This window comes from Symphalangus syndactylus, chromosome 18 (genome assembly GCF_028878055.3).
Source record: "Symphalangus syndactylus isolate Jambi chromosome 18, NHGRI_mSymSyn1-v2.1_pri, whole genome shotgun sequence".
Taxonomy (NCBI): Eukaryota; Metazoa; Chordata; class Mammalia; order Primates; family Hylobatidae; genus Symphalangus; species Symphalangus syndactylus.
The window spans coordinates 62055812-62078126 of NC_072440.2; the positions used below are offsets into that span (position 1 = coordinate 62055812).

Genomic DNA, 22315 nt, shown 5'->3' on the forward strand with positions numbered 1-22315 from the left:
TCTGAGTGTCTCTGAGGTCAGGATAATCAGTGTGTACATAGAAGTGGGAGTCTTTCTGTCTCCCTGAAAATGTCTTAATTTAATAATTGGAGTGTCTCATAATGAAGGACATGTTCTAATTCCCCTCCCGTGATCTTGGTCCTCTGGAGAGGCCTGAGCTAGGAGAGCTGGCCAGCCCATCAGCTGCCGTCCAAATGGCTGGGGGCACCACCCCACGGGGCTCACAACATGCTGAGCACCCCCCGTGACCCGGGAGGCAAGGACCTCAGTTCACCCTCTCTTCAGCCAGGCAGACCTGGATCCACCTCTGCCGCTTTCTTGTGATTGACTTTGGGCAAGATCTTTCTTTTTCTTTACTTTCTTTCTTTTTTTTTTTTTTTTTTTTTTTTTTGAGACAGGATCTCACTCTGTCACCCAGGCTGGAGTGCAGTGGCGCAATCACAGCTCACTGCAGCCTCAACCTCCTGGGCTCAAGCGTTCCTCCCACCTCAGCTTCCCGAGTAGCTGGGACCACAAGTATGTGCCACCACAGCTGGCTAATTTTAAAATTTTCTGTGAAGATGGAGTCTTGCCATGTTGTCAGGGCTGGTCTTGAATTCCTAGGTTCAAGCATTCCTCTCTCCTTGGCTTCCCAAAATGAAGATCTTATTTTTTTTTTAAGTGGGATGTGTTTATTTAAACATATAGCTATACACACATACACACATGCACATAATTATATACATATATGTATGTGTATATATACATATATATGTATTCCCAGCTTTTTATGTGTTTCTGAATATTTTTATTTCCAAATAAAATTATATGCATGTCCATCTTAAGACTTGCTAGCATACCTACCAGTTAACTTAGAGGAATAAAGGTAATAAAAATAGTGTAATAATTCGGTAGCTCTAGTCAAAAGTATTTGGGTGGGAGAAATTTGATGGCACTAAATGAAGCCTAAAGAATCTCCTCGAGGTTTCTTTTGTCCATTGTTTCTTATAAGCCATTGTCAGGAAGGATTAAACAATGTCTGCAAAGCCTGAACAGACAGTTCACTTACATCACCATAAGCAAATGAGAAGTACTGCATATGTAAGTTAAAATTAAGATATCTAAGAGATCATCTCCTCGAATATTTTAAATCTATGGGCAAATTAGGCAATATTTGCTTTTTTGTTTGTTTGTTGTTTTGGGGTTTTTTTTTTGAGACGAGGTCTCGCTCTGACGCCCAGTCTGGAGTGCAGTGGCACGATCTCAGCTCACTGCAAGCTCCACCTCCCAGGTTCACGCCATTCTCCTGCCTCAGCCTCCCGAGTAGCTGGGACTACAGGCGCCTGCCACCACGCCCGGCTAATTTTTTATATTTTTAGTAGAGATGGGGTTTCACTGTGTTAGCCAGGATGGTCTCGATCTCCTGACCTCGCTCTCCAGCACCCAGCATGTCCCAGATCCACCGCCTTGGCTTCCCAAAGTGCTGAGATTACAGACGTGAGCCACTGCGCCTGGCCTGAGATTAGGCAATATTTGATCATTCATTCAAAACAAAGTGTTTTCTAACTCAAAAAAACAAAAACAAAAAACCATGGTGATGAGACCAAAACTTCTCAATATTTCTCCTTGCACGTAGCATAACCTTGGTCAAGCTCTGCCCCCTGAGAGCGCTGGTTTGCTCTTTAGAGCTCTTACTTGATGGGTTTTGTCACAAGAATTAGGAAAGGTAAATCTTAACAATTATCCAACACCCAGCAGATGCCTAATGAGTACTTCTTATATAGTCACTTTTTCAATAAACATTGATTATGCACCTATACAAGTGTGAGCTCCCTGTCTCTGGGGTAAGACAGAAGGTAAGAAGTTTGAGAGGGCTCTCCAAGGTTCCAGTGTCTGACAGAAGCTCTGGGACATGCTGGGTGCTGGAGAGCGTGGGCAGGGCAGGGTCTGCTGACTGCCATGTCCCTGCAGCGGCTGTGGAGGCCTGCGTTCTGCACGGGCTTCGGCGGCGGGCAGCCGGCTTCCTACGCAGCAATAAGATCGCAGCCCTCTTTATGAAAGTGGGCAAGAACTTCCCACCGGCTGAGGATTTGAGCCGCAAGGTGCAAGACCTGGAGCAGCTGATCGAGAGCGCGTGAGTGCAAAGCATGGGGCACAGGTGGGAGCAGCTCCCCAGAGAATAGTCCACAGTCCTCCCTGGGTCCCGAGAGAGCCTGCAACCCCTGGCACTCTCTTCAGTCTCCATCCTGCTCCTCAAACCCACCAGACTCTTTCCCAGCCCAGGGTCTTTGCATGTGCCACACCCTCCACCAGACTCACCCATCTGATCGTCCGTGGCTGCTTTCTTGTCATCATTCAGACCTTCCGTTAGCTCTGAAAATTCCAACCCTCACTCCATCTTCTCTTCCATATCACCGTGTTTATTTCCCTCCCAGTTGTTGTTGATTGGCTATCTGTAGTTATTCATGTCAGGTTTGTTTGATTGTTGTCTGTCTGTCTGTCTCACTTGATGCAGAACTTCATGAGAGTAGGCAACTAGATCTGTTTTCTACCATTATGTCTCAAGCATCTGGGCCAGTGTCTAGCACCTGGTAGATGCCCAGGAAATGATTGTTGAGTGAGTGCCTGCTAGTACCCACAGCCTGTTCTAAATGCAAGGCAACCAAAGTTTGATAGAACCAATATGGTCTCTGTCTGCACGGACCAGACATGAGGGCCTCATATCAATAGGCATATTATAACACATTCAAATACACTGATTAGAAGTTAAAAAAAAAACTGTCATATTGAAGTAACCTTTGAATGGGGGAGATGGCTTCCCTCCCTCATCTTGGTGGCTGGTGGTGTTAGAGGGAGGCTCATGGACAGAGTGTGTGCATGTGAGCACCTTCAGCCACAGCCACTCCCTAGGAGGTCTTGTCCACACAGCCAAACCCCCAGTCTACAGCCTGGTCAGGGAATGACAAATTTGATTTCAACTCCTGGCAACAAATTTGGTGCTGGTGGCTTCCCAGATGAATGTGCTGTGATTCTGAAGCTGTGATTGGGTGTTCTGGGGAAAAGCACATGGATTGATTGGTCATGTCTGTCAAGGGCAAAGGCACGGAAGACACAAGCGTGTCCTATGTTTGCAGTCTCTGCTGTGGGTGGTCACTCCACTTCACTGGATGAGAATGACCCTTTCCTTGCGTTTCAGGCCCTGCCTGCCCAGGGCTGCTGGCCAGAACGGTATGGTGGTCAGAGCTCAGGATTTGGCTCTGTCAACTCCCATTTGGAATGACTGCTCAGCCAACTGGTCTTTGAGTACCTTCTAGTCCATCTGCTAAGTTCCCAGGTGTTTGCAGATAACTTCTTAAAGGATTAGATTTGTCATGGGCCTTCCACAACACTGGGAGTGACCTCCTAATAGAGGAATTAGAGATGCCTGTGCAAGTGGTAAGGGAGAAGCATTTATTCATATATGCAATCACTCATTCATAAACATTTACTAAGCCTCCTGTATATGTCCGCCACTGTGCTGGGCCCTGGAGATACAGAAATGAAGAGGACCAATGCTTGCCACAGGTAGACTCTTAATAAGTATTTTATTTTTTTAAAAAAATGACTTGCAGCCGGGTGCAGTGGCTCACGCCTGTAGTCCCAGCCCTTTGGGTGACCAAGGTGGGCAGATCACCTGAGGTTGGTAGTTCGAGACCAGCCTGACCAACATGGAGAAACCCCGTCTCTACTAAAAATACAAAATTAACTGGGCATGGTGGTGCATGCCTGTAATCCCAGCTACTTGGGAGGCCGAGGCAGGAGAATCACTTGAGCCCATGAGGCAGAAGTTGCGGTGAGCTGAATTGTGCCATTGCACTCCAGCCTGGACAACAAGAGTGAAACTCCGTCTCAAAACAACAAAAAAAATGAGTTGCCAATTTCATATCCTCAAGATCACAGCATGGAGGGGAAGACGGAAAAGTGAGCAGGGAGCTCAGCTCCAGAGGCTGACAGAGCACAGACCAGCTTTGGTTGGTCCAAGAGGGCTTCCTGTATGTAGGAGGCAATGCCCTCGCTGAGACTAAAGAGTGAGAGGGATCAGCCTGGGAATGGGTGGGGAAGGAACCCAGAAGAAGCGGCAGCCCAGAGAAAGGCTTCAGATGAGACTCTGGTGGCCTCAGGCATCTGCACATATCTCTGTCTGGCTGGATCACGGAGTCATAAGGGTTAGTGGTAAGGAGATTGCTGGAGAGGTGAGTGGGGCAAGGTCTTGGAGCTGTCTGCCGGTCATGTTGAAGAGCTTGCTTCCCAAGGGCACTGGGGACCCAATAAAGGATCTACACTCCAAACTCTTCTTGGCCAGCACTCCTTTCCAGGAGAGAGAGGCGGGGGGTATCAGTATGAGAATCTGGCTTGCCCTAGGAAAGTGTCTTGTTTAACCACATCTGCACACTCACTGGGTATTATTATTTTTTCAACTCCTGACCAGCTTGCTAGCAGCAACGTGGGCTCTTCTTGTTTAGCTGCCATTCCTTCATTTTCCCGAGAGATTGAACATTCTCTCATTTGCCTATTGACAGTCCGGTGTAGATTTGCTCTTGTATCTATTCCCCTCTTTTATTGGTCTTGAAGGAGAAACCAGATCCAGGGCCTCCAGGAGAATGTGCGGAAGCTGCCGAAGCTGCCCAACTTGTCCCCACTTGCCATCAAGCATCTGTGGATTCGCACGGCCTTGTTTGAGAAGGTCCTGGACAAAATTGTGCATTACCTTGTGGAAAACAGCAGGTGAGAGGGAAAGACCTGACACCTGGCCATGCTCTGCCCCCACCTGCCGGCCATTGTGGGCGTTGCACCCCCTGGCACAAAGCTGCTTGCTTTTTCCCCTTGACAGCCACTAAATTTGAAAGTGATTAAATGCTTGGAAACTTGGGTAGATTCAAGAGCTTAATGGCAGTGCAAGGTCTTCGGATTTAGGGTGGAGTATAGGGATCCCGGGTTTCTTCCTTCTTCTGTGGATTACTCCACTCAATAAATGTGTGTCCCTAGAGAATCGCTTAGCCTCTCTGTGCCTGTTATCTCTTTTGGTAAATGGCATGGGGATTCCCAATACTCCACAGAAGTGATAAGGGAATTTGGTGAATATGCAGCATTTTGAAAATGCATGGTGAGGCTAGGCACAGTGGCTTATGCCTGTAATCCCAGCACTTTGGAAGGCCGAGGCGGGCAGATCACGAGGTCAGAAGATCAAGACCATCCTGACTAATGCGGTGAAACCTCGTCTCTACTAAAAATACAAAACCAAAATTAGCCAGGCGTGGTGGTGGGCACCTGTAGCTCCAGCTACTCAGGAGGCGGAGGCAGGAGAATGGCGTGAACCCAGGAGGCAGAGCTTGCAGTGAACCAAGATCGCGCCACTGCACTCCAGCCTGGGCAACAGAGCGAGACTCCATCTCAAAAAAAAAAAAGAGAGAAAATGCATGGTGAGCCTTTTTACATTTTCTCCACTAGCTTAGATTAATCTGATGTGAAAGTTTTATAGTATGAGCCCTCTTGGGTAACCATTCATCCATGCATTCATTCATCCAGCAAATATTTAATGAGGACCTGCTGTGTACTGGCATTAAGCTAGACGTCAGGGATACAGTGGTGATGCCTGTCATGTTACAGAGCTTGTATATCATCGCAAGAGCAGTGAGGAGCCATGGAAGAATTTATCATCTGACACTCCTTGTGGCCAGCATGTCTCTCCAGCCCCCAAGAGGTGGCAGGAAGGGAGAGAGAGAGAGAGAGAGAGAGAGAGAGAAATCTCAGAATCTCTCCATCTTTCAGAATATGAAAGTGCTGGCTTAACCACATCTTCACACAGTGGATGTTTTTATTATCATTCTTCGCCCCTTTGCAAGGAAAATATGCATGAAAGTGGAGAGAAAAGTCCCTCTTCTCATGAAGTTCACGTGCTTGCAAGGAAAACCAGCCAACAGTCATGCCGATAATACATGATGGATGTTCCAAGGGGGCGTGATGTTGTTGATAATTTTCTCCCGGTGGTCAGGGAAAGTGTCCTGGATGGCGCAACAGTTAAGCTTCCATTTGAAGAGCACGGAGGCATTAGCCAGGTGATGGGATGGGGAACAAAGTGTTTCTGGTGGAGGGAATAGCAGGTGCAGAGGCCTAGAGACAGGAGAGAAACTGCAAGAAATCCAAGCTCTGGATCTCCAGTTCACTATTTACCTTCTAGTAGTAACATGTCTCTGCCTCCTGCCCCATGAAGGTTTCTGGGCCTCTTTAATTATTGCCTTTGGCGTATGACCTTGAGCATATGACCTGCTGATTAAGTTGGTCAAAGGGAATTAGTAATTATTTGAGAAGCAATGGCAACCTGCTTTTTTTCCATTTCAACTTTTTATTTTAAATGTAGATTTACATAGAAGCTGCAAAATTAGTACAGAAAGTACTAATTGCCTAACCCCAATGATAACATTTTACATACCCATAGTGCAATGATCAAAACCAGGAAATTGACATTGGTACAATACTATTAACTAACCGCAAAACTTTTTTGGATTTCATTAATTTTTATATGTACTGAATTTTTTTATACAGTTCTATGAAACTTTTAAGACATGTATAGTTTCATATAACCCACATCACCATCAGGATACAGAATTATTCCAAAATAAACCTCATCGGCCGGGCGCGGTGGCTCACGCTTGTAATCCCAGCACTTTGGGAGGCCGAGGCGGGTGGATCACGAGGTCAGGAAATCGAGACCACGGTGAAACCCCGTCTCTACTAAAAAATACAAAAAAATTAGCCAGGCGTGGTGGTGGGCCCCTGTAGTCCCAGCTACTCGGAGAGGCTGAGGCAGGAGAATGGCGTGAACCCGGGAGGTGGAGCTTGCAGTGAGCCGAGATCATGCCACTGCACTCCAGCCTGGGCGACAGAGCAAGACTCCGTCTCAAAAAAAAAAAAAAAAAAAATAATAATAATAAACCTCATCACCCCAAAGAAACTCCCTTCAGCTACTTTTTACAGTCATACCTCGGTTCCAACTCTACCTGCTAATTTTTAAATTTATTTTTATTTTTTGAGATGGAGTCTCACTGTCGCCCAGGTTGGAGTAGAATGGTGCAGTCTTGACTCACTGCAACCTCCGCCTCCCGTGTTCAAGCGATTCTTATGCTTCAACCTCCCAAGTAGCTGGTTTTACAGGCATGCACCACCACTCCTGGCTAATTTAGTATTTTTAGCAGAAACAGGGTTTCACCGTATCGGGCAGACTGGTCTCGAACTCCTGGCCTCAGGTGATCCTCCCACTTTGGCCTCCCAAAGTGCTGGGATTACAAGCATAAGCCACTGTGCCTGGTCATTTTTTATTTATTTGGAGACCCCTACTTGCTAATTTTTGAGGCAGCATGTTCAAGGTTTTTGATCGTATAATTCTGCTGATTTTTAGAAACTGAGTGATGGCAAAGTGAAAAGTGTCTTGATGTATTATCTTCAGATTTGACACCAAAATGTACAACCTTGATATTGAATAAGTCCAAAGCATGTCAATTCTGGCTCATACAATATTCCAGTTGATGGAAGACTCTTGGGGGGTAAGATTACAATGATGTTGCCACCATTTTGTGAGAGTTTCCTGATGTTGGGTTCTGTGCTGTGTTATGTAAGCAAGTTGTCATTTAATCCTTCCAACAATCCAGGCATTTGGGTTCTATACTTCCTCCGATTTTACAGCTGAGGACCAAAGCTCAGAGAGGGGTGTCACTTGCCCAGCGACACACAGCAAGGCAGGGAGAGGCAGAGCTGGGTTCTCACCCTCTGTCTCACTCCAGATCCTGTGTCCTTTACTTCCTGCTGTATGTTGGCAAGAGCTGAGCCATGTGGGCTCAGCCCAAGCCTGTATCTGCCTGCTCTGTGGCCTCCAGCAAATAAATCGCTTACCCTCTGTGGGCCTGAGATCCTTTGGGAGGTCAGAACAAGGTCCTTTTCAATCCTGAAATTGTTTCTAGACTGTGTGAGTTTTCAAGGAATTAGAAACCACTACACAATAATTCAAACAAACAACTCCAAAAACATTCAGCACAAACATTGTATTGATGGTGTATTAGTTCGTTTTCATGCTGCTGATAAAGATATACCCAAAACTGGGAACAAAAAGAGGTTTAATTGGCTTACAGTTTCACATGTCTGGGGAGGCCTCAGAATCATGGCAGGAGGCAAAAGGCACTTCTTTTTTTTTTTTTTTTGAGATGGAGTCTCCCTCTGTTGCCCAGGCTGGAGTGCAGTGGCGCCATCTTGACTCACTGCAAGCTCCACCTCCCGGGTTCGTGCCATTCTCCTGCCTCAGCCTCCTGAGTAGCTGGGACTACAGGTGCCACCACACCTGGCGAATTTTCTTTCCTTTTTTTTTTTTTTTTTTTTTTTTTTTGTACTTTTAGTAGAGACAGGGTTTCACCGTGTTAGCCAGGATGGTCTCGATCTCCTGATCTCATGATCCACCTGCCTTGGCCTCCCAAAGTGCTGGGATTACAGGTGTGAGCCACTGCGCCCAGCCAAAAGGCACTTCTTACATGGCAGCGGCAAGAGAAAAATGAGGAAGATGCAAAAGCAGAAACCCCTGATAAACCCATCATATCTCGTGAGACTTAGTCACTAACACAAGAATAGCATGGGAAATACCAGCCCCCATGATTCAGTTACCTCCCTCTGGGTCCCTCCCACAATATGTAGGAATTCTGGGAGATACAATTCAAGTTGGGATCTGGGTGGGGACAAAGCCAAACCATATCAGATGGCATCACTTGTTATTTTTCAGAGCCAGATCCCAAGGGGCATTTTTGAGCATCTCAGGCCAGTACTCTCAATATTAGTTATCAAGGCAGGAAAGCCTGTTACACAGCCTTTCAGTACCCACTGCTGTTAAACAGCATTTGGTTGCCCCAGTAATAAAAGGGCAGACATCATCTGAGCCTCTAAGTCATTTCCTATCTCAAATGGGAGATGTGGTAGAGGCAGATAGAGTCAGCCAGGCCTCCGCAACCTGCCAATTATTATTATTCTTTCTATTATAAAGGCTCTATCATGACCATGTGTTAAGGAGGTACATGCTGAGCACTCCGCTAAATATCTTCAATTTTTGGTTCTCTCAAAAGTCCTTCCAACAGGCTGGGCATGGTGGCTTATGCCTGTATTCCCAGTGCTTTGGAGGCCAAGGTGGTGGGATCACTTGAGACCAGGAATTCAAGACCAGCCTGGGTAACATAATGAGACCCTGTATCTACCAAAAATTTAAAATTTAAAAATTAGCCAGTGGTGGCACATGCCTCTAGCCCCAGCTAATTAGGAGGCTGAAGTGGAAGGATCACTTGAGCCCAGGAGTTCGAGGTTGTGCAACTGCACTCCAGCCTGTGTGACAGAGAAAGACCTTATCTTAAAAAAAAAATCCTTCTGTCAGCCCTATGAGCTATATTATTATTATCCCCATTTTACAGATGGGGCAGCTGAGGCTCTGGGTGGTAACTGAGTGACACTGGGGATTGAACTCTCGTCTGTGGATTGTGCGTCCTCTGCTGGTCTCCATCCAAACCTGCATATTTTCTCCTCTTGCTAGTAAATACTATGAGAAGGAAGCTCTCCTGATGGACCCTGTGGACGGCCCCATCCTTGCATCTTTGTTGGGTAAGTGGTCCTGTGCGCTGAGCTTCATCTAGACCCGTGGTCTTGAGTCTGAGGGGCACCTCCTCCGGGACTCTCTCACCCCTGTCCAGCCTTGCCCATGGAAATGCACCACTGTTCTAGCTGACTGGAGGCGGGGGTAGTGAGATGGGCGGCCATCTGCTGGTAGACAAGCGAGAGGACTTTCCAGGGCAGTGGGTTCCCAGCCCCCACATGCCCCTTAGTGGGGCCCTGTGCCCTAGAGTACACCAAGATGAAGACTGCAGATCACTTCTGGACTGATCCCTCGGCTGACGAACTGGTCCAGAGGCACCGCATCCACAGCTCCCACATGCGGCAGGACTCACCCACCAAGCGTCCAGCCCTCTGTGTGAGTGGGGTAGACAGTGGGGCTGTGGGAGGGACCTCGCAGGAGGGCAGGAAGCAGGGTAGGAGCCCTAAGTCACCCTAGGCTTCATCCCTCTGTCTCCCCTCACGCTGTAACAGATCCAGAAGAGGCATTCCAGTGGCAGCATGGATGACCGGCCATCCCTCTCTGCCCGCGACTACGTGGAGTCCCTGCATCAGAACTCCCGTGCCACCCTTCTCTATGGCAAAAACAACGTTCTTGTTCAGCCGGTGAGAGGTTATCTTGGGCCTAGATCTTGCACTGAGGGTCTCACTCCAGGTTATAGAGGAAGAGGTCTCTCTGGCTTCAGGTTGCCAATCCATTCATCCATTTATCCACTCACCCATGCACACATCCACCCGCCCAACACTCATTCATCTGTCCATCTATATTTACACCCACCTATCCTTACATCCATCCATCCACCCATTGTTACATCCATCCATCCACCCATTGTCTCATCCATCCATCCATCCATCCACCCATTGTTACATCCATCCATCCACCCAATGTCACATCCATCCATCCATCCACCTATCTTTACATCCATCTATCCAACCATCTTTACATCCATCCATCCACCCATCTTTACATTCACCCATCCACCCATCTTTACATCCATCCATCCATCCATCCATCCATCCATTTGTCCATTTATTTTCCCGTCCATCTCTTCACTCACCTGCATACCCAGGCTTCTATCCATCTGTTCGCTCTTGTTCTCACTCATTGATTCAGCAAACATTTCCATGGACCTGCTATGTGCTAGGTGCATATGTTATCAAGATCTTCATTCTCATGGCCAATATTTCTTGATGCTTCCTATGTGTCAGGCACTGGGCAAAATGTTTTCAACTGTATTAACTCTTAAACCTCCCAACGACCCTTTGAGGCAGGTACTGTTATTGCGGGCCTCAGTATTATCAGATGGTAATACTGAGGGCTGTCCAGGTGAAGTAAGGGTACAGACAGTTATGATTTGAATTCAGGCCAGCTGGTGCCACAGTCAGTGCCATCACTCAGTCACCTTCTCTGCCCCATTACATGGCTAGGCTGCAGGGATGGGTGATAGGTGAGGCATATGCAGTTCCTGCCTTCATGCAGTGTCTCCTTTTGCTGTCCCCTCCCCAGGGCCATTTGGTTGCGTGGTCATTGTGGTGTTTGGGCTCAGCGGGAGGAAGCAAAGGGAAAACCATCAGCCACTCCATCTCTGCAATCACAGTTTTAATCACTGAGTGACCTTGAGCAAGTCACTTTTCCCTCTGAGCCTCTGTATCTGCATCACAATGGGTACAAAACGCTATTGCCGCAAATCTAAGAAGCCATTAATTTAAGATACACAGTTTCTTTTCTTTTTTTTTCTGAGACAGAGTCTTGCTCTGTTGCCCAGGCTGGAGTGCAGTGGTGCAATCTTGGCTCACTGTGAACTCCGCCTCCCAGGTTCACACCATTCTCCTGCCTCAGCCTCCCAAGTAACTGGGACTACAGATGCCCACCACCACGCCCGGCTAATTTTTTGTATTTTTAGTAGAGATGGGGTTTCACCATGTTAGCCAGGATATTATCAATCTTTTGACCTTGTGATTTGCCCGCTTCAGCCTCCCAAAGTGCTGGGATTACAGGTGTGAGCCACTGCACCCAGCTAAGATACACCATTTCTTAACTAAATCTAAACAAATTAAAAATGCTATTTAGAGGACCGAGTGTAGTGGCTCATGCCTGTAATCCCAGCACTTTGGGAGGCTGAGGCAGGAGGATCACGAGTCAGGAGTCCAAGACCAGCCTGGCCAATATGGTGAAACCCTGTCTCTACTGAAAATACAAAAAAAAATAGCCAGGCATGGTGGCACATGCCTGTAGTCCCAGCTACTTGGGTGGCTGAGGCAGAATTGCTTGAACCCAGGAGGTGGAGGTTGCAGTAAGCTGAGATCGCACCACTGCACTCCAGCCTAGGCAACAGAGTGAGACTCCATCTCGAAAAAAAAAAAGCTATTTAGATTATATACGGTGTTTTTGTTTTGTTTTGTTTTATTTGCTACTTAGAAATTTTAGCTTACGCTTTTTGAAAGAGGTCTTTGAAACTTACGTGGATGTAGTTTTGTTTTTTAATCTATATCACTTTTATAAGTAACACACAGGGAAAATATCATTGAAATACATTAAGATATTCTTCAAACTTCTAGTTCAGATTTTCCACACATTGTTTTCTGTTCCATCAAGAGAAGGAGTTAACAATCATCTGTGCCTCTACTTGTTTTTGCAAATAAAGTTTTATTGGGACACAGCTACAGCCTATGACTGCTTTCAGGCCTTGCTGGCAGAGTTGAGTGGTTGCAGCTGAGCTTGTGTAGCTTACAAAACCAAAAAATATTTCCTATTTGTCCCTTTACACAAAATGTTTGGTGGTCCCTGGTCCAGGAGCACGGGAAGTGCAGCATTTCCGCAAGAATGTCCACTCTCATCTCGGGGATGTTTTTTGTTTTTTGTTCTTTGTTTTTTTGGAGACAAGGTCTCGCTGTCACCCAGGCTGGAGTGCAGTGGTGTGATCATGGCTCACTGCAGCCTCAAACTCCTGGGCTGAAGCAATCTTCCCACCTCAGCCTCCTGAGTAGCTGGGATTACAGGTGTGTACCACCATGCCTGGCTAATTTTTAAATTATTTTTTGTAGAGATGGGGTCTCGCTATGTTGCCCAGGCTGATCTAAAACTCCTGGGCTCAGGTAATTCTCCGACCTCAGCCTCCCAAACCTCTGGGATTGTAGGCGTGAGCCACTGTGCCCAGCCTGTGATGGTTTTTAAGTCCTGTAAAGTATTTGGTTATTGCTTTACAAGAAAATCTTGGCCGGGCGCGGTGGCTTATGCCTGTAATCCTAGGACTTTGGGAGGCCAAGGTGGGTGGATCACCTGAGATCAGGAGTTGGAGACTAGCCTGGCCAACATGGTGAAACCCTATCTCTGCTAAAAAAAATAGAAAAATTAGCTGGTCGTGGTAGCAGGTGCCTGTAATCCCCGCTATTCGGGAGGTTGAGGCAGAAGAATCACTTGAACCTGGGAAGCAGACGTTGCAGTGAGCCGAGATCGCGCTGCTCCCCTCCAGCCTTGGCAACAGAGGAAGACTCCATCTCAAAAAAAAAAAAAGAAGAAGAAGAAGAAGAAGAAAGACAATCTGGACTTGTGGGCTTCCCTGCAGGGAAGAATACGTGCCTGCCTTGCCAGCATCACACAGGCACTCTACCACTCTGTTCCCAGCCTTCCTATGTGCACAGCAGGTTTTCAATTCAAAGCTGAATTGCAGTCAAATCTTTTTGAAGACATGTAAAATAGCACCTACATTTCACATGTGAAATAACAACCATGCCCAAAACTTAATTGAAATGATGACGCTTTGAACAACTGTGGCTGAGTCTGTGCGAGACCAGGCAGGGCAGCCATGTCAGGATTGTGATTAGAAGACCCGCCCCCATTTCAGGTACATAAAAACGTGAACAGTCAAGATGTGTGTCTTTGGATCAATGAAATACTGCACTGCTCCTCCCTTGGGGTTATAGGTGCGTGTGGTTAAATCAAGACAGTGCGTGTGAAGGCTGAGCTGTGCTTGGGACACACTTGGTGCTCAGTAAATGTTAGGGTGAATTTGATGGAGGAGTGGTGACATCACCCTCCCCACACACCCCGCTGGGATAAAACAAAGCCGGTGAGAATTCCTATAGGTAGATCTAGGGGAGAAAAGGGACTGGCTACTGGGCGGGAAGTGTAGGGGGGGTTTTTGGGAGGAGGTCTCTGAGTGTTGTCTCTAGGAAGGGCCCTAGAGCTCAACTGCCATCTCTTTCTCCCTTAAGCTTGGCCAAGATAAATGCCTTCTGTTTTGAAAAGCGTGATTTTCAGTGGGGCAGAGCCTTCTTCCTGGCTCTGAAGGAACCTGGGGTCAGGGACCCTGGAGCTCAGGAGGAAGTCAGAGTGTGAAAGTGACGGGGGTGGGAGGCTTTCACAGCTGGACGATATAGAACCCATCTGGGAGGCTGGCTACAAATGGCTTTGCTTAGCATGGCCATCTGGAAGGAGGCTTTAGAGTCTTCCACGTGGCCAGGGCCTTGAAGGGATTAACCCAACCTCTTAGTTCCGATTATGTGTTCTTGAGTCAAATGGGCCAGGACCTATGTCCACAGCGACTCCAGCACCATGGCCAGACCTGAGTCCTCCTCTCTCTGCAGAGGGACGACATGGAGGCTGTGCCAGGGTACCTGTCCCTGCACCAGACGGCTGACGTCATGACCTTGAAGTGGACGCCCAACCAGCTGATGAATGGGTCTGTGGGGGACCTGGATTATGAGAAGAGGTAGGGCACTGGGTCTGCTATGTGTCCCCTGGGTCCCTCCACTCCCCTTGGCACAAGGAAGTTCCTCCCCGGGGGAGGGGAGGCTTCCATCCCGCCCCTGCTTCTGCCCTCTCCTCTGCCTGGTTGTTAGGGCCACTTGGCTCAGCCTCCCTGCAGCTGTGGCCTCCTGGGAAACTCAAAGGCTCGAGAGGATCCGGAAACCAACTGGAAGAGTCTTAGGGCATGGGAGTTGGCAATGCCCTGGACAAAACCATCCAGAGGGAGAAATCTTTATAGAGATCTCCTAAGCCTGCAAATGGCAAATATTCTTCAGTCTCTGTCTTCCCTCTCCCATCACTCCATAAAAAGGGAAGGCAGGAGGTGTTAGCGAGCATCTGGTCCAGGGCTGCATCTGCCGTGATATCCTGTGATTTATAAGACCCAGCAAAGGCTTTCGAGTCACGCTTGAAAGAAATGCTGGGACAAGGGATTTCCTGCTGCAGTGCCTGGGTTCCAGCCCAATTAGGGAAGACTTCAGGAGGAACAAAGACAGCCATGGTGCAGAGGTGTGGCTGGTTCAAATATCTCAGCTTGAGGAGGCTTGGCTGCTGGTGGGGAGGAGAAGCGGTGTTTTTTCCTGCTCCAAGTCCACATCGAATCTTATTTTACATTTTATTGCTTTCCTAAAAAAACTTTATACAATGAAGAATTTTTAACCTAAAGATAGAACTCGGGTACCCATCACCCTGCCCTTGTGGCCATGAACCCATCCCCTTCTCCCCAGTAATATTCTGGGCCGAGTGTGGTGGCTCACACCTGTAATCCCAACGCTTTGGGAGGCTGAGGCGGGTAGATCATGAGGTCAGGAGTTCAAGACCAGCCTGGCCAACATGGTGAAACCCCATCGCTACTAAAAATACAAAAATTAGCCGGGCATGATGGCGCATGCCTGTAGTCCCAGCTACTCGGGAGGGTGAGGCAGGAGAATTGCTTGAACCCGGGAGGCAGAGGTTGCAGTAAGCTGAGATCACACCACTGCACTCCAGCCTGGGTGACAGAGCAAGACTCTGTCTTAAAAAATATATATATATATATATATTATATATATATATTATATATATATATATATACTATATGTAATATACTATATAATATATAATTATATAATTATATAAATATAATACATAAAATATATGACATAATATATATACTATATATAATATATAGTATATATAATATATATACTATATATAATATATAGTATATATAATATATATACTATATATAATTATATAGTATATATAATATATACACTATATATAATATATATAGTGTATATAATATATACTATATAATTACATATATATAATTCTGAAGCAACATGCAGACATGATATGATCTCATCTGTAAATATTTTAATGTGTGTCTCTAAAAGAATAAGGACTGTTTTCAAGAAACATCAGGAGTTTCTTGAAGTGATGAAAAGTGTTCTCTAGGCTGGGCACAGTGGCTCATGCCTGTAATCCCAGCATTTTGGGAGGGTGAAGTAGGTAGATCACGAGGTCAGGAGTTCAACACCAGCCTGGCCAACATGGTGAAACCCCGTCTCTACTAAAAATACAAAACTTAGCTGGGCATGGTGGCAGGTGCCTGTAGTCCCAGCTACTTAGGAGGCTGAGGCAGAGAATTGCCTGAACCTGGGAGGCAGAGGTTGCAGTGAGCCGAGATTGCGCCACTGCACTCCAGCCTGGATGACAGGGCGAGACTCTGTCTCAAAAAAAAAATAATAATAATAAAGTGTTCTCTAAGGTGATTACTTCCTGTGCAGGAGTCACCATCTGTCCTCAGAGCTGGTCAGTGGGCAGGACAATTGGTCCTGTGCTGGGCACAATAATTAATTCAGCTCCAACTAGACCCTGCAGTCTCTCTCTTTTTAAACATTTTAATTGTATTTATTTATATTTTATTTTATTTACTTATTCATTTTTTTGAGACGCTGTCTTGCTCTGTCGCCCAGGCTGGAATGCAGTGGCGCGATCTCGGCTCACTGCAACCTCCGCCTCCTGGGTTCAAGTGATTCTCCCACCTCAGCCTCCCGAGTAGCTGGGACTACAGGGATTTGCCACCACACCCAGCTGATTTTTGTATTTTCATTAGAGACGGGGTTTCATCATGTTGGCCAGGCTGGTCTCGAACTCCTGACCTCAAATGATCTGCCCATCTCAGCCGCCTCTCAAGGTTATTTTTATTTGATTTTTTTAAAATTTCTATTTTATTTTATATGGAGATGGTGTCTCATTTTGTCACCCAGGCTGGTCTTGAACTTCTGGCTTCAAGCGAGTCTCCCACCTCGGCTTCCCAGAGTCTAGAGTTTCTAATCAGGCGACCATCATGGAAGAATAGGGGAGGGGTCCCAGGGGTGCTCTGGGTCTCTTTATCTTAAACCTTGGTCTAAAGCCTTCTTTGACCTCCCTGCTGAGTCCAGATCACACAAGCCCTGAATCTCCATTGTAGCATTTAGAAGATTGTAGTCACACAGTCGATCTGTGCCTGTGTACCTACCATCTTGCCCTCGAGAGCTCAGTGCCTTAAAGGCAAGGGTCCTGTCTTGTTCGCTTCTTATCCTCAGCACCTGCCACAGGTTGTAGTACATAGTAGGCGCCCAGATCAGCTTTGTGAAATGAAGCAGGGAAGTCAGGGGACCTGGATTCATTCACTGGATGTTTACTGAGCCCCTACTCTGTGCCAGCCACTGTGCTAGATGCAAGGGAGACAGCAGTTGTAGGAAAGGAGGGGAAAATCTTTACCTTCTCAGAGCTTACATTCTACTGGAAGACAATGAATGAGCAAGGAGATGGATGGACATACGCTATGGGACCAAGCCTTTGCTCCACCCTCACCTTGCTGGATGACCTGGGGTATGTCACTCCACCTCAATGAGCCTCAGGGTTCCCTTTTTATCAAGTGGGGAAGTAAGACGAGATATGGTCTCCTTAGAATTCAAGGCATTCCCAGGGGGTCTGCAGGGGCTTCTCAAACATTGAAGTGTCTTGCACCCAACGTCAAAGCTTTAGCAGCGCGAGGATGCTGTTTGTTGCTTGGACTTGAGCCCAGGGTTGTGTGGGCCAGAAACCTGATGCTCATGTTTTGGGAAAAGCATTGGATCCGATGATTGCCAAGCCCTGCCCCAGCGCAGATAATCGGAGACCCGTGTTTCTGCATCATCTTTCCCTGTTGGTGAACATCATAGGCGCTTTGTTTTTTTGTTGTTGTTGTTGTTTGTTTGTTTGTTTTCTTGAGATGGAGTCTCACTCTGTCGCCAAACTAGAGTACAGTGGCACAATCTCAGCTCACTGCAACCTCCGCCTCCTGCGTTCAAGTGATTCTCCTGCCTGAGCCTCCCGGGTAGCTGGGACTACAGGCACCCACCACCATGCCCGGCTAATTTTTTTCTATTTTTAGTAGAGATGGAGTTTCACCATGTTGGCCAGGATGGTCTCGATCTCTTGACCTTGTGATCCACCTGGCTCAGCCTCCCAGGTAGCTGGAACTACAGGCACCCACCACCATGCCCGGCTAATTTTTTTCTATTTTTAGTAGAGACGGAGTTTCACCATGTTGGCCAGGATGGTCTCGATCTCTTGACTTTGTGATCCACCTGGCTCAGCCTCCCAAAGTGCTGGGATTACAGGCGTGAGCCATCGCGCCCAGCCATCGTAGGAGCTTTGATACTGAGTTCGGGATGAATCAGAACTTCTAAGGTCACTGCCCAGGAGCTGGGGCATCTCTAGCCCTGGGCCATGAACTCTTGTCTATCCTTGTTATTCTCACCAGAACCTGAGGCTCAATGGAAGACAAATGGCAGGAGTCAGAAATGTGGGGGTTGGTGTGTGCGGAAGGGGTTTGCCCCAGGAGCTCCAACATCCCTTGGGGGACCAAGAAGCAGTGAAGTGGGGTGGTTTTTGTTTGAGCTTGTGCAGGAGCTCTTTTTTTCTTTCTTTCTTTCTTTTTTTTTGAGATGGAGATTCGCTCTTGTGGCCCAGGCTGGAGTGCAATGGCATGATCTCAGCTCGCCGCAACCTCCGCCTCCGAGGTTCAAGCAATTTTCCTGCCTCAGCCTCCCGAGTAGCTGGGCATGTGCCACCACGCCTGACTAATTTTGTATTTTTAGTAGAGACGGGGTTTCTCCATGTTGGTCAAGCTGGTCTCGAACTCCTGACCTCAGGGGATCCATCCACCTCGGCCTCCCAAAGTGTTGGGATTACAGGTGTGAGCTACCATGCCTGGCGGGAGCTCTTTTTTCTTTTCACGGCCAGCCTCACTCTTGCACAGCCACGATCCTCACTCACTAGCTGAGTATTCCAATGTTACAGAGAAAATGTCATGAAAAAGCTGGATATTGGGGTTCTGAAGTCAGGCTGGACTTGCCTCCAATCTCAACCCTACTGTGTGGAGCAGCAGTGGAACCCTCCTACCCTCCTGGTGGACAACCAATTTACAGACCAATTTGGCAGTTTTTTGTAACATCCCTTTATCGTGTGACCCAGCAATTCTACTCATAGGGATCTACCCAAGAGAAATGAAAATTTATGCCCACACAAAAGCTTATACACAAATGCATATAACAGCATTATTCATAATAGCCCAAGACTCCAAGACTGGAAGCAACCCAGATGCCCATCAACTGAAGAATGGATGTAGACATTTGTGGTCCATCCATGCAACAGAATATTACTTGTCTATAAAAAGGGATAAATCACCAGTGGACATTACAACATGGATGAACCTCAAAAGCCTTATACCACACGAAGGAAGCCAGCCACGACGGGCGCATGTTGTAGGATTCCATTTAGATGAAATGTCCAGAAAAAGGCACATCTGTGGAGTCAGAAAGCAGATTGTTGGTTGCCTAGGGCTGTGGGTGGGAAGGAAGACTGATCACAAACAGGCAAGAGGAATCTTTTGGGGGTGGTAAAAATGTTCTAAAACTGGCTTGTGATGATGGTTGCCTAAATCTGTACATTTACTCATCAAACTGTACACTTACAGTGAGTAAATTCTATGGTGTGTAAATTGTACCTCAGTAAAGCTGCTAAAACATGCAAATGAAAACCAGAAACAGCCCTTGCTCCTTCCTAGCTCTGTGGCCTGAGACAATGAACTCCACTTGAGCCTCAGATTGTTTATCTGTAAGATGGGAATGTAGTAAGGGAACCTCTGAATAAGCATATAGGGAGAATTGATGTAACAGAAGTGCATGGAAAACCCTTAGCTGGGAGCCCGGCACCTGGACAGGGCTCTCAGTCATGAGGGCTGTTGGTGTCATTTTCATGGATCCAGAGACTATGGCCACAGAGCTCCTCCTTGCTGATGGCTGGTGGTGGCTTTGTTCACCGGGCATTTCCAGTGCTCGGCATTCACTATGCACTGTGAACATTCTCTGAGCATCACAGAGAAGTGAGCAAAGCAGAACCGTTCTGCAGGTGTTCAGCACCTTTGAGGAACCAGAGGAGAGGACAGGGGGTTGCAACCCAGCGTGATGGGCACACACGCTGGGAGCCCAGAGAGGACACCCTGGCTAGACGGGGTATGGGAGGGGCTCAACAGAGGCTGCTGCCCTTGTGTTCTTGACTGTCCTCAAAGGACATTTACTTCCATGAACTCTGGTGAAGCTGATTCTGGTACAGGCCAGGGAAGGAAGGGCTTTCAAAGAGAAAAGGTCCCTGGCAGTGTGACTTGATGGTTTCTCTGAGCCTATTCCACTTTTCTCATTTCACAGCTAGGGAAACTGAGGGCCAGAAACTGAGGTAGGAACTGGCTAAGGTCTCTGGTGGAAGTGGGATTTGAACGCTACCTGACCTCGAAGCCTATGTTAGTTTGGGTCCTCCAAGAAGCAAGCACCAAGACAGGATTGGACCAGCAGAGATTTATTGGAGACACACCTGTGCAGGGTGAGGGAGGGGCAGGAGCGGACAGGGAGAGCCTTCAGACCGCCATGCGGGGAGGGAGAGGAGGAAGGAAAGAAGGTTGGGCAGAAGGAGTCTGAGACACAGCACGGCTCCAAGAACATTTGGCCAGGTCAGTTGGAAGTCTCCCGTGGACCGTTGACTGTTAGAGGAGTTCCTTGTCTCGCAGGAATGGGCGGCACTAGTACCCCGGCCTGCTAGGTCCTGGCTGGGAGCAGCCTAAAGGAAGCATGGCTTCGGTGCAAATGTGATGATAGATCCAGGGAGTGGCCTCTGAAGTTAATCCGCTCTGCTCCCCTCGGCAAGGTCTTCTGAAGGAGATGTGAGTGGTGCATTTCCATGACCACCACAAAGCCCAAGTTCCTGTGGCCTCCACCTCCCAGTGTGTTCTGATGAGAAAAGCTATTTGTTTCAGGACAGCAGCAAGGTTTTGAGCTGGAAATGGAAACACTTAAATAATCATAGGGACCACTTCCCAGGTACGCACTTCTTAATGTATCAGCTCTGTGTTGAGCCCTTCAAATACTTGATTCTATTTAATCCTCACAGCAACACAATGGGGTGGGTGTTATTCTAGCCCCCCTTTTATAGATGAGGAAACTTGAGGCTCAGAGAAACCCTCAAGTTAACACTGCTGGGAACCTGTGAAGCTATTGAGTGGCTATTCTAACTCCTGCTCATGGACACATAGTGGCCTGGAGTTAGGATGTGAGTTAGTCAAGACTCCTAGATGCCAGTTAGAGAAAACCAAATTCAAGCTGACTTAAGCACTGGCCCACATGAACTGAAAACTCCAGGGGCAGTAGCTTCAGGCATGGATGGATCCAGGGACTTGAATGACAGGGACCTGCACTCTTTCCGTCTCTTTGCTCTGTCTTCCTGTCTTTTGACGCCATTCTCAGGCATAGTCGCTTCTATCTTCAGACTTCTGCCCTTACCACTACGCTCCAGACAGGATGGGGCATCTCTTTCCCAGTCATTCAAATGGAAATCCAATAATTGAGTCTCAATGGTTCTGCCAGAGTCGAGTCAGTCCTGCACTGAACACTGTGGCCGGAACAGTGGGACAGGTTGATTGGCCAGGCCTGGGTTGGGTGGCCATTCCTGGAGTCTGAGGGTGGAGGGTGGGTGGGGTCGACCTCACCTCCCATATGGACTGGGGGTGGGGAAGATGGTAACCTCGGAAAATTGGGATTCTGAGACCAGAAAAAGGGGAGATAGAGTCTGGGCAGGCTGGGACACAGATGCTGGGGACCTAATGGGAAGGGTGGAGGAGCTCCTGGGTGTGGTCTGCTGGCCTCTGAGCCCCTCTGCACAGTGGGGTAGGCAGAAGTCCTGCAAGCCTGACCCTCCCCCTCCGCTTCCAGCGTCTACTGGGACTATGCCATGACCATCCGCTTGGAGGAGATTGTCTACCTGCACTGCCACCAGCAAGGTAGGGACTGGGGACAGGAAGGGGGCTGCATGTTCCTCTTGGATCCCCTGCCTGTCTCCATCCCTGCCTATTCATTAGCATCATGAGAGAATGATATGGTGGACACCCCATAATTACCTGTGCAACCTTAGGCAAGCAACCTCACCTCTTGTGCCTCAGTTTCCCCATCTGTAACATGGGAATTATAACGGGACCCTCTCATGGGGTAGTTGTGAAGATGAAATGATGTACGTTAAGGGCTCAGCATGAAATCCACCTATGGCTATGGCGTTAGCTGCTGACACTTATTAAGCAGTGATAATGTGCTAAGCACAGTTCTAAGCACTCACATGCCTGTTATTCAATCATCACAACCACCCACTGATGGGGTGACATCATTTCCATTTTGGAGGAGAGGAAGCAGCTTAGTATAAGGGCACACACCCTGGAAACTCCAGAGCCGGGACTGGACCCAGCTTTTTGTGACTCCAAAGTCAGTGCTCTGAAGATGGGGATCAATAACTGCAGTACTTCTTTAAAGCCAGAAGAAAGTACAGTCAGAAGGCCGGGCGCAGTGGCTACGCTTGTAATCC

At 47.6% G+C, this 22315-nt stretch overlaps 1 protein-coding gene across 6 annotated transcripts in view; it reads left to right on the plus strand.

Moving 5' to 3' along the window:
* Positions 1–22315, plus strand: part of SGSM1 (small G protein signaling modulator 1) — a 121063-nt gene that overhangs the window by 39054 nt on the left and 59694 nt on the right. For all 6 annotated transcript variants that reach the window (XM_055254256.2, XM_055254253.2, XM_055254251.2 and 3 more), the window contains exons 4-10: positions 1951–2113; positions 4591–4743; positions 9575–9642; positions 9864–10009; positions 10126–10257; positions 14239–14363; positions 21676–21743. In XM_055254256.2, the coding sequence (XP_055110231.1) occupies positions 1951–2113; positions 4591–4743; positions 9575–9642; positions 9864–10009; positions 10126–10257; positions 14239–14363; positions 21676–21743 (855 nt within the window). The remainder of the gene's footprint in view (positions 1–1950; positions 2114–4590; positions 4744–9574; positions 9643–9863; positions 10010–10125; positions 10258–14238; positions 14364–21675; positions 21744–22315) is intronic.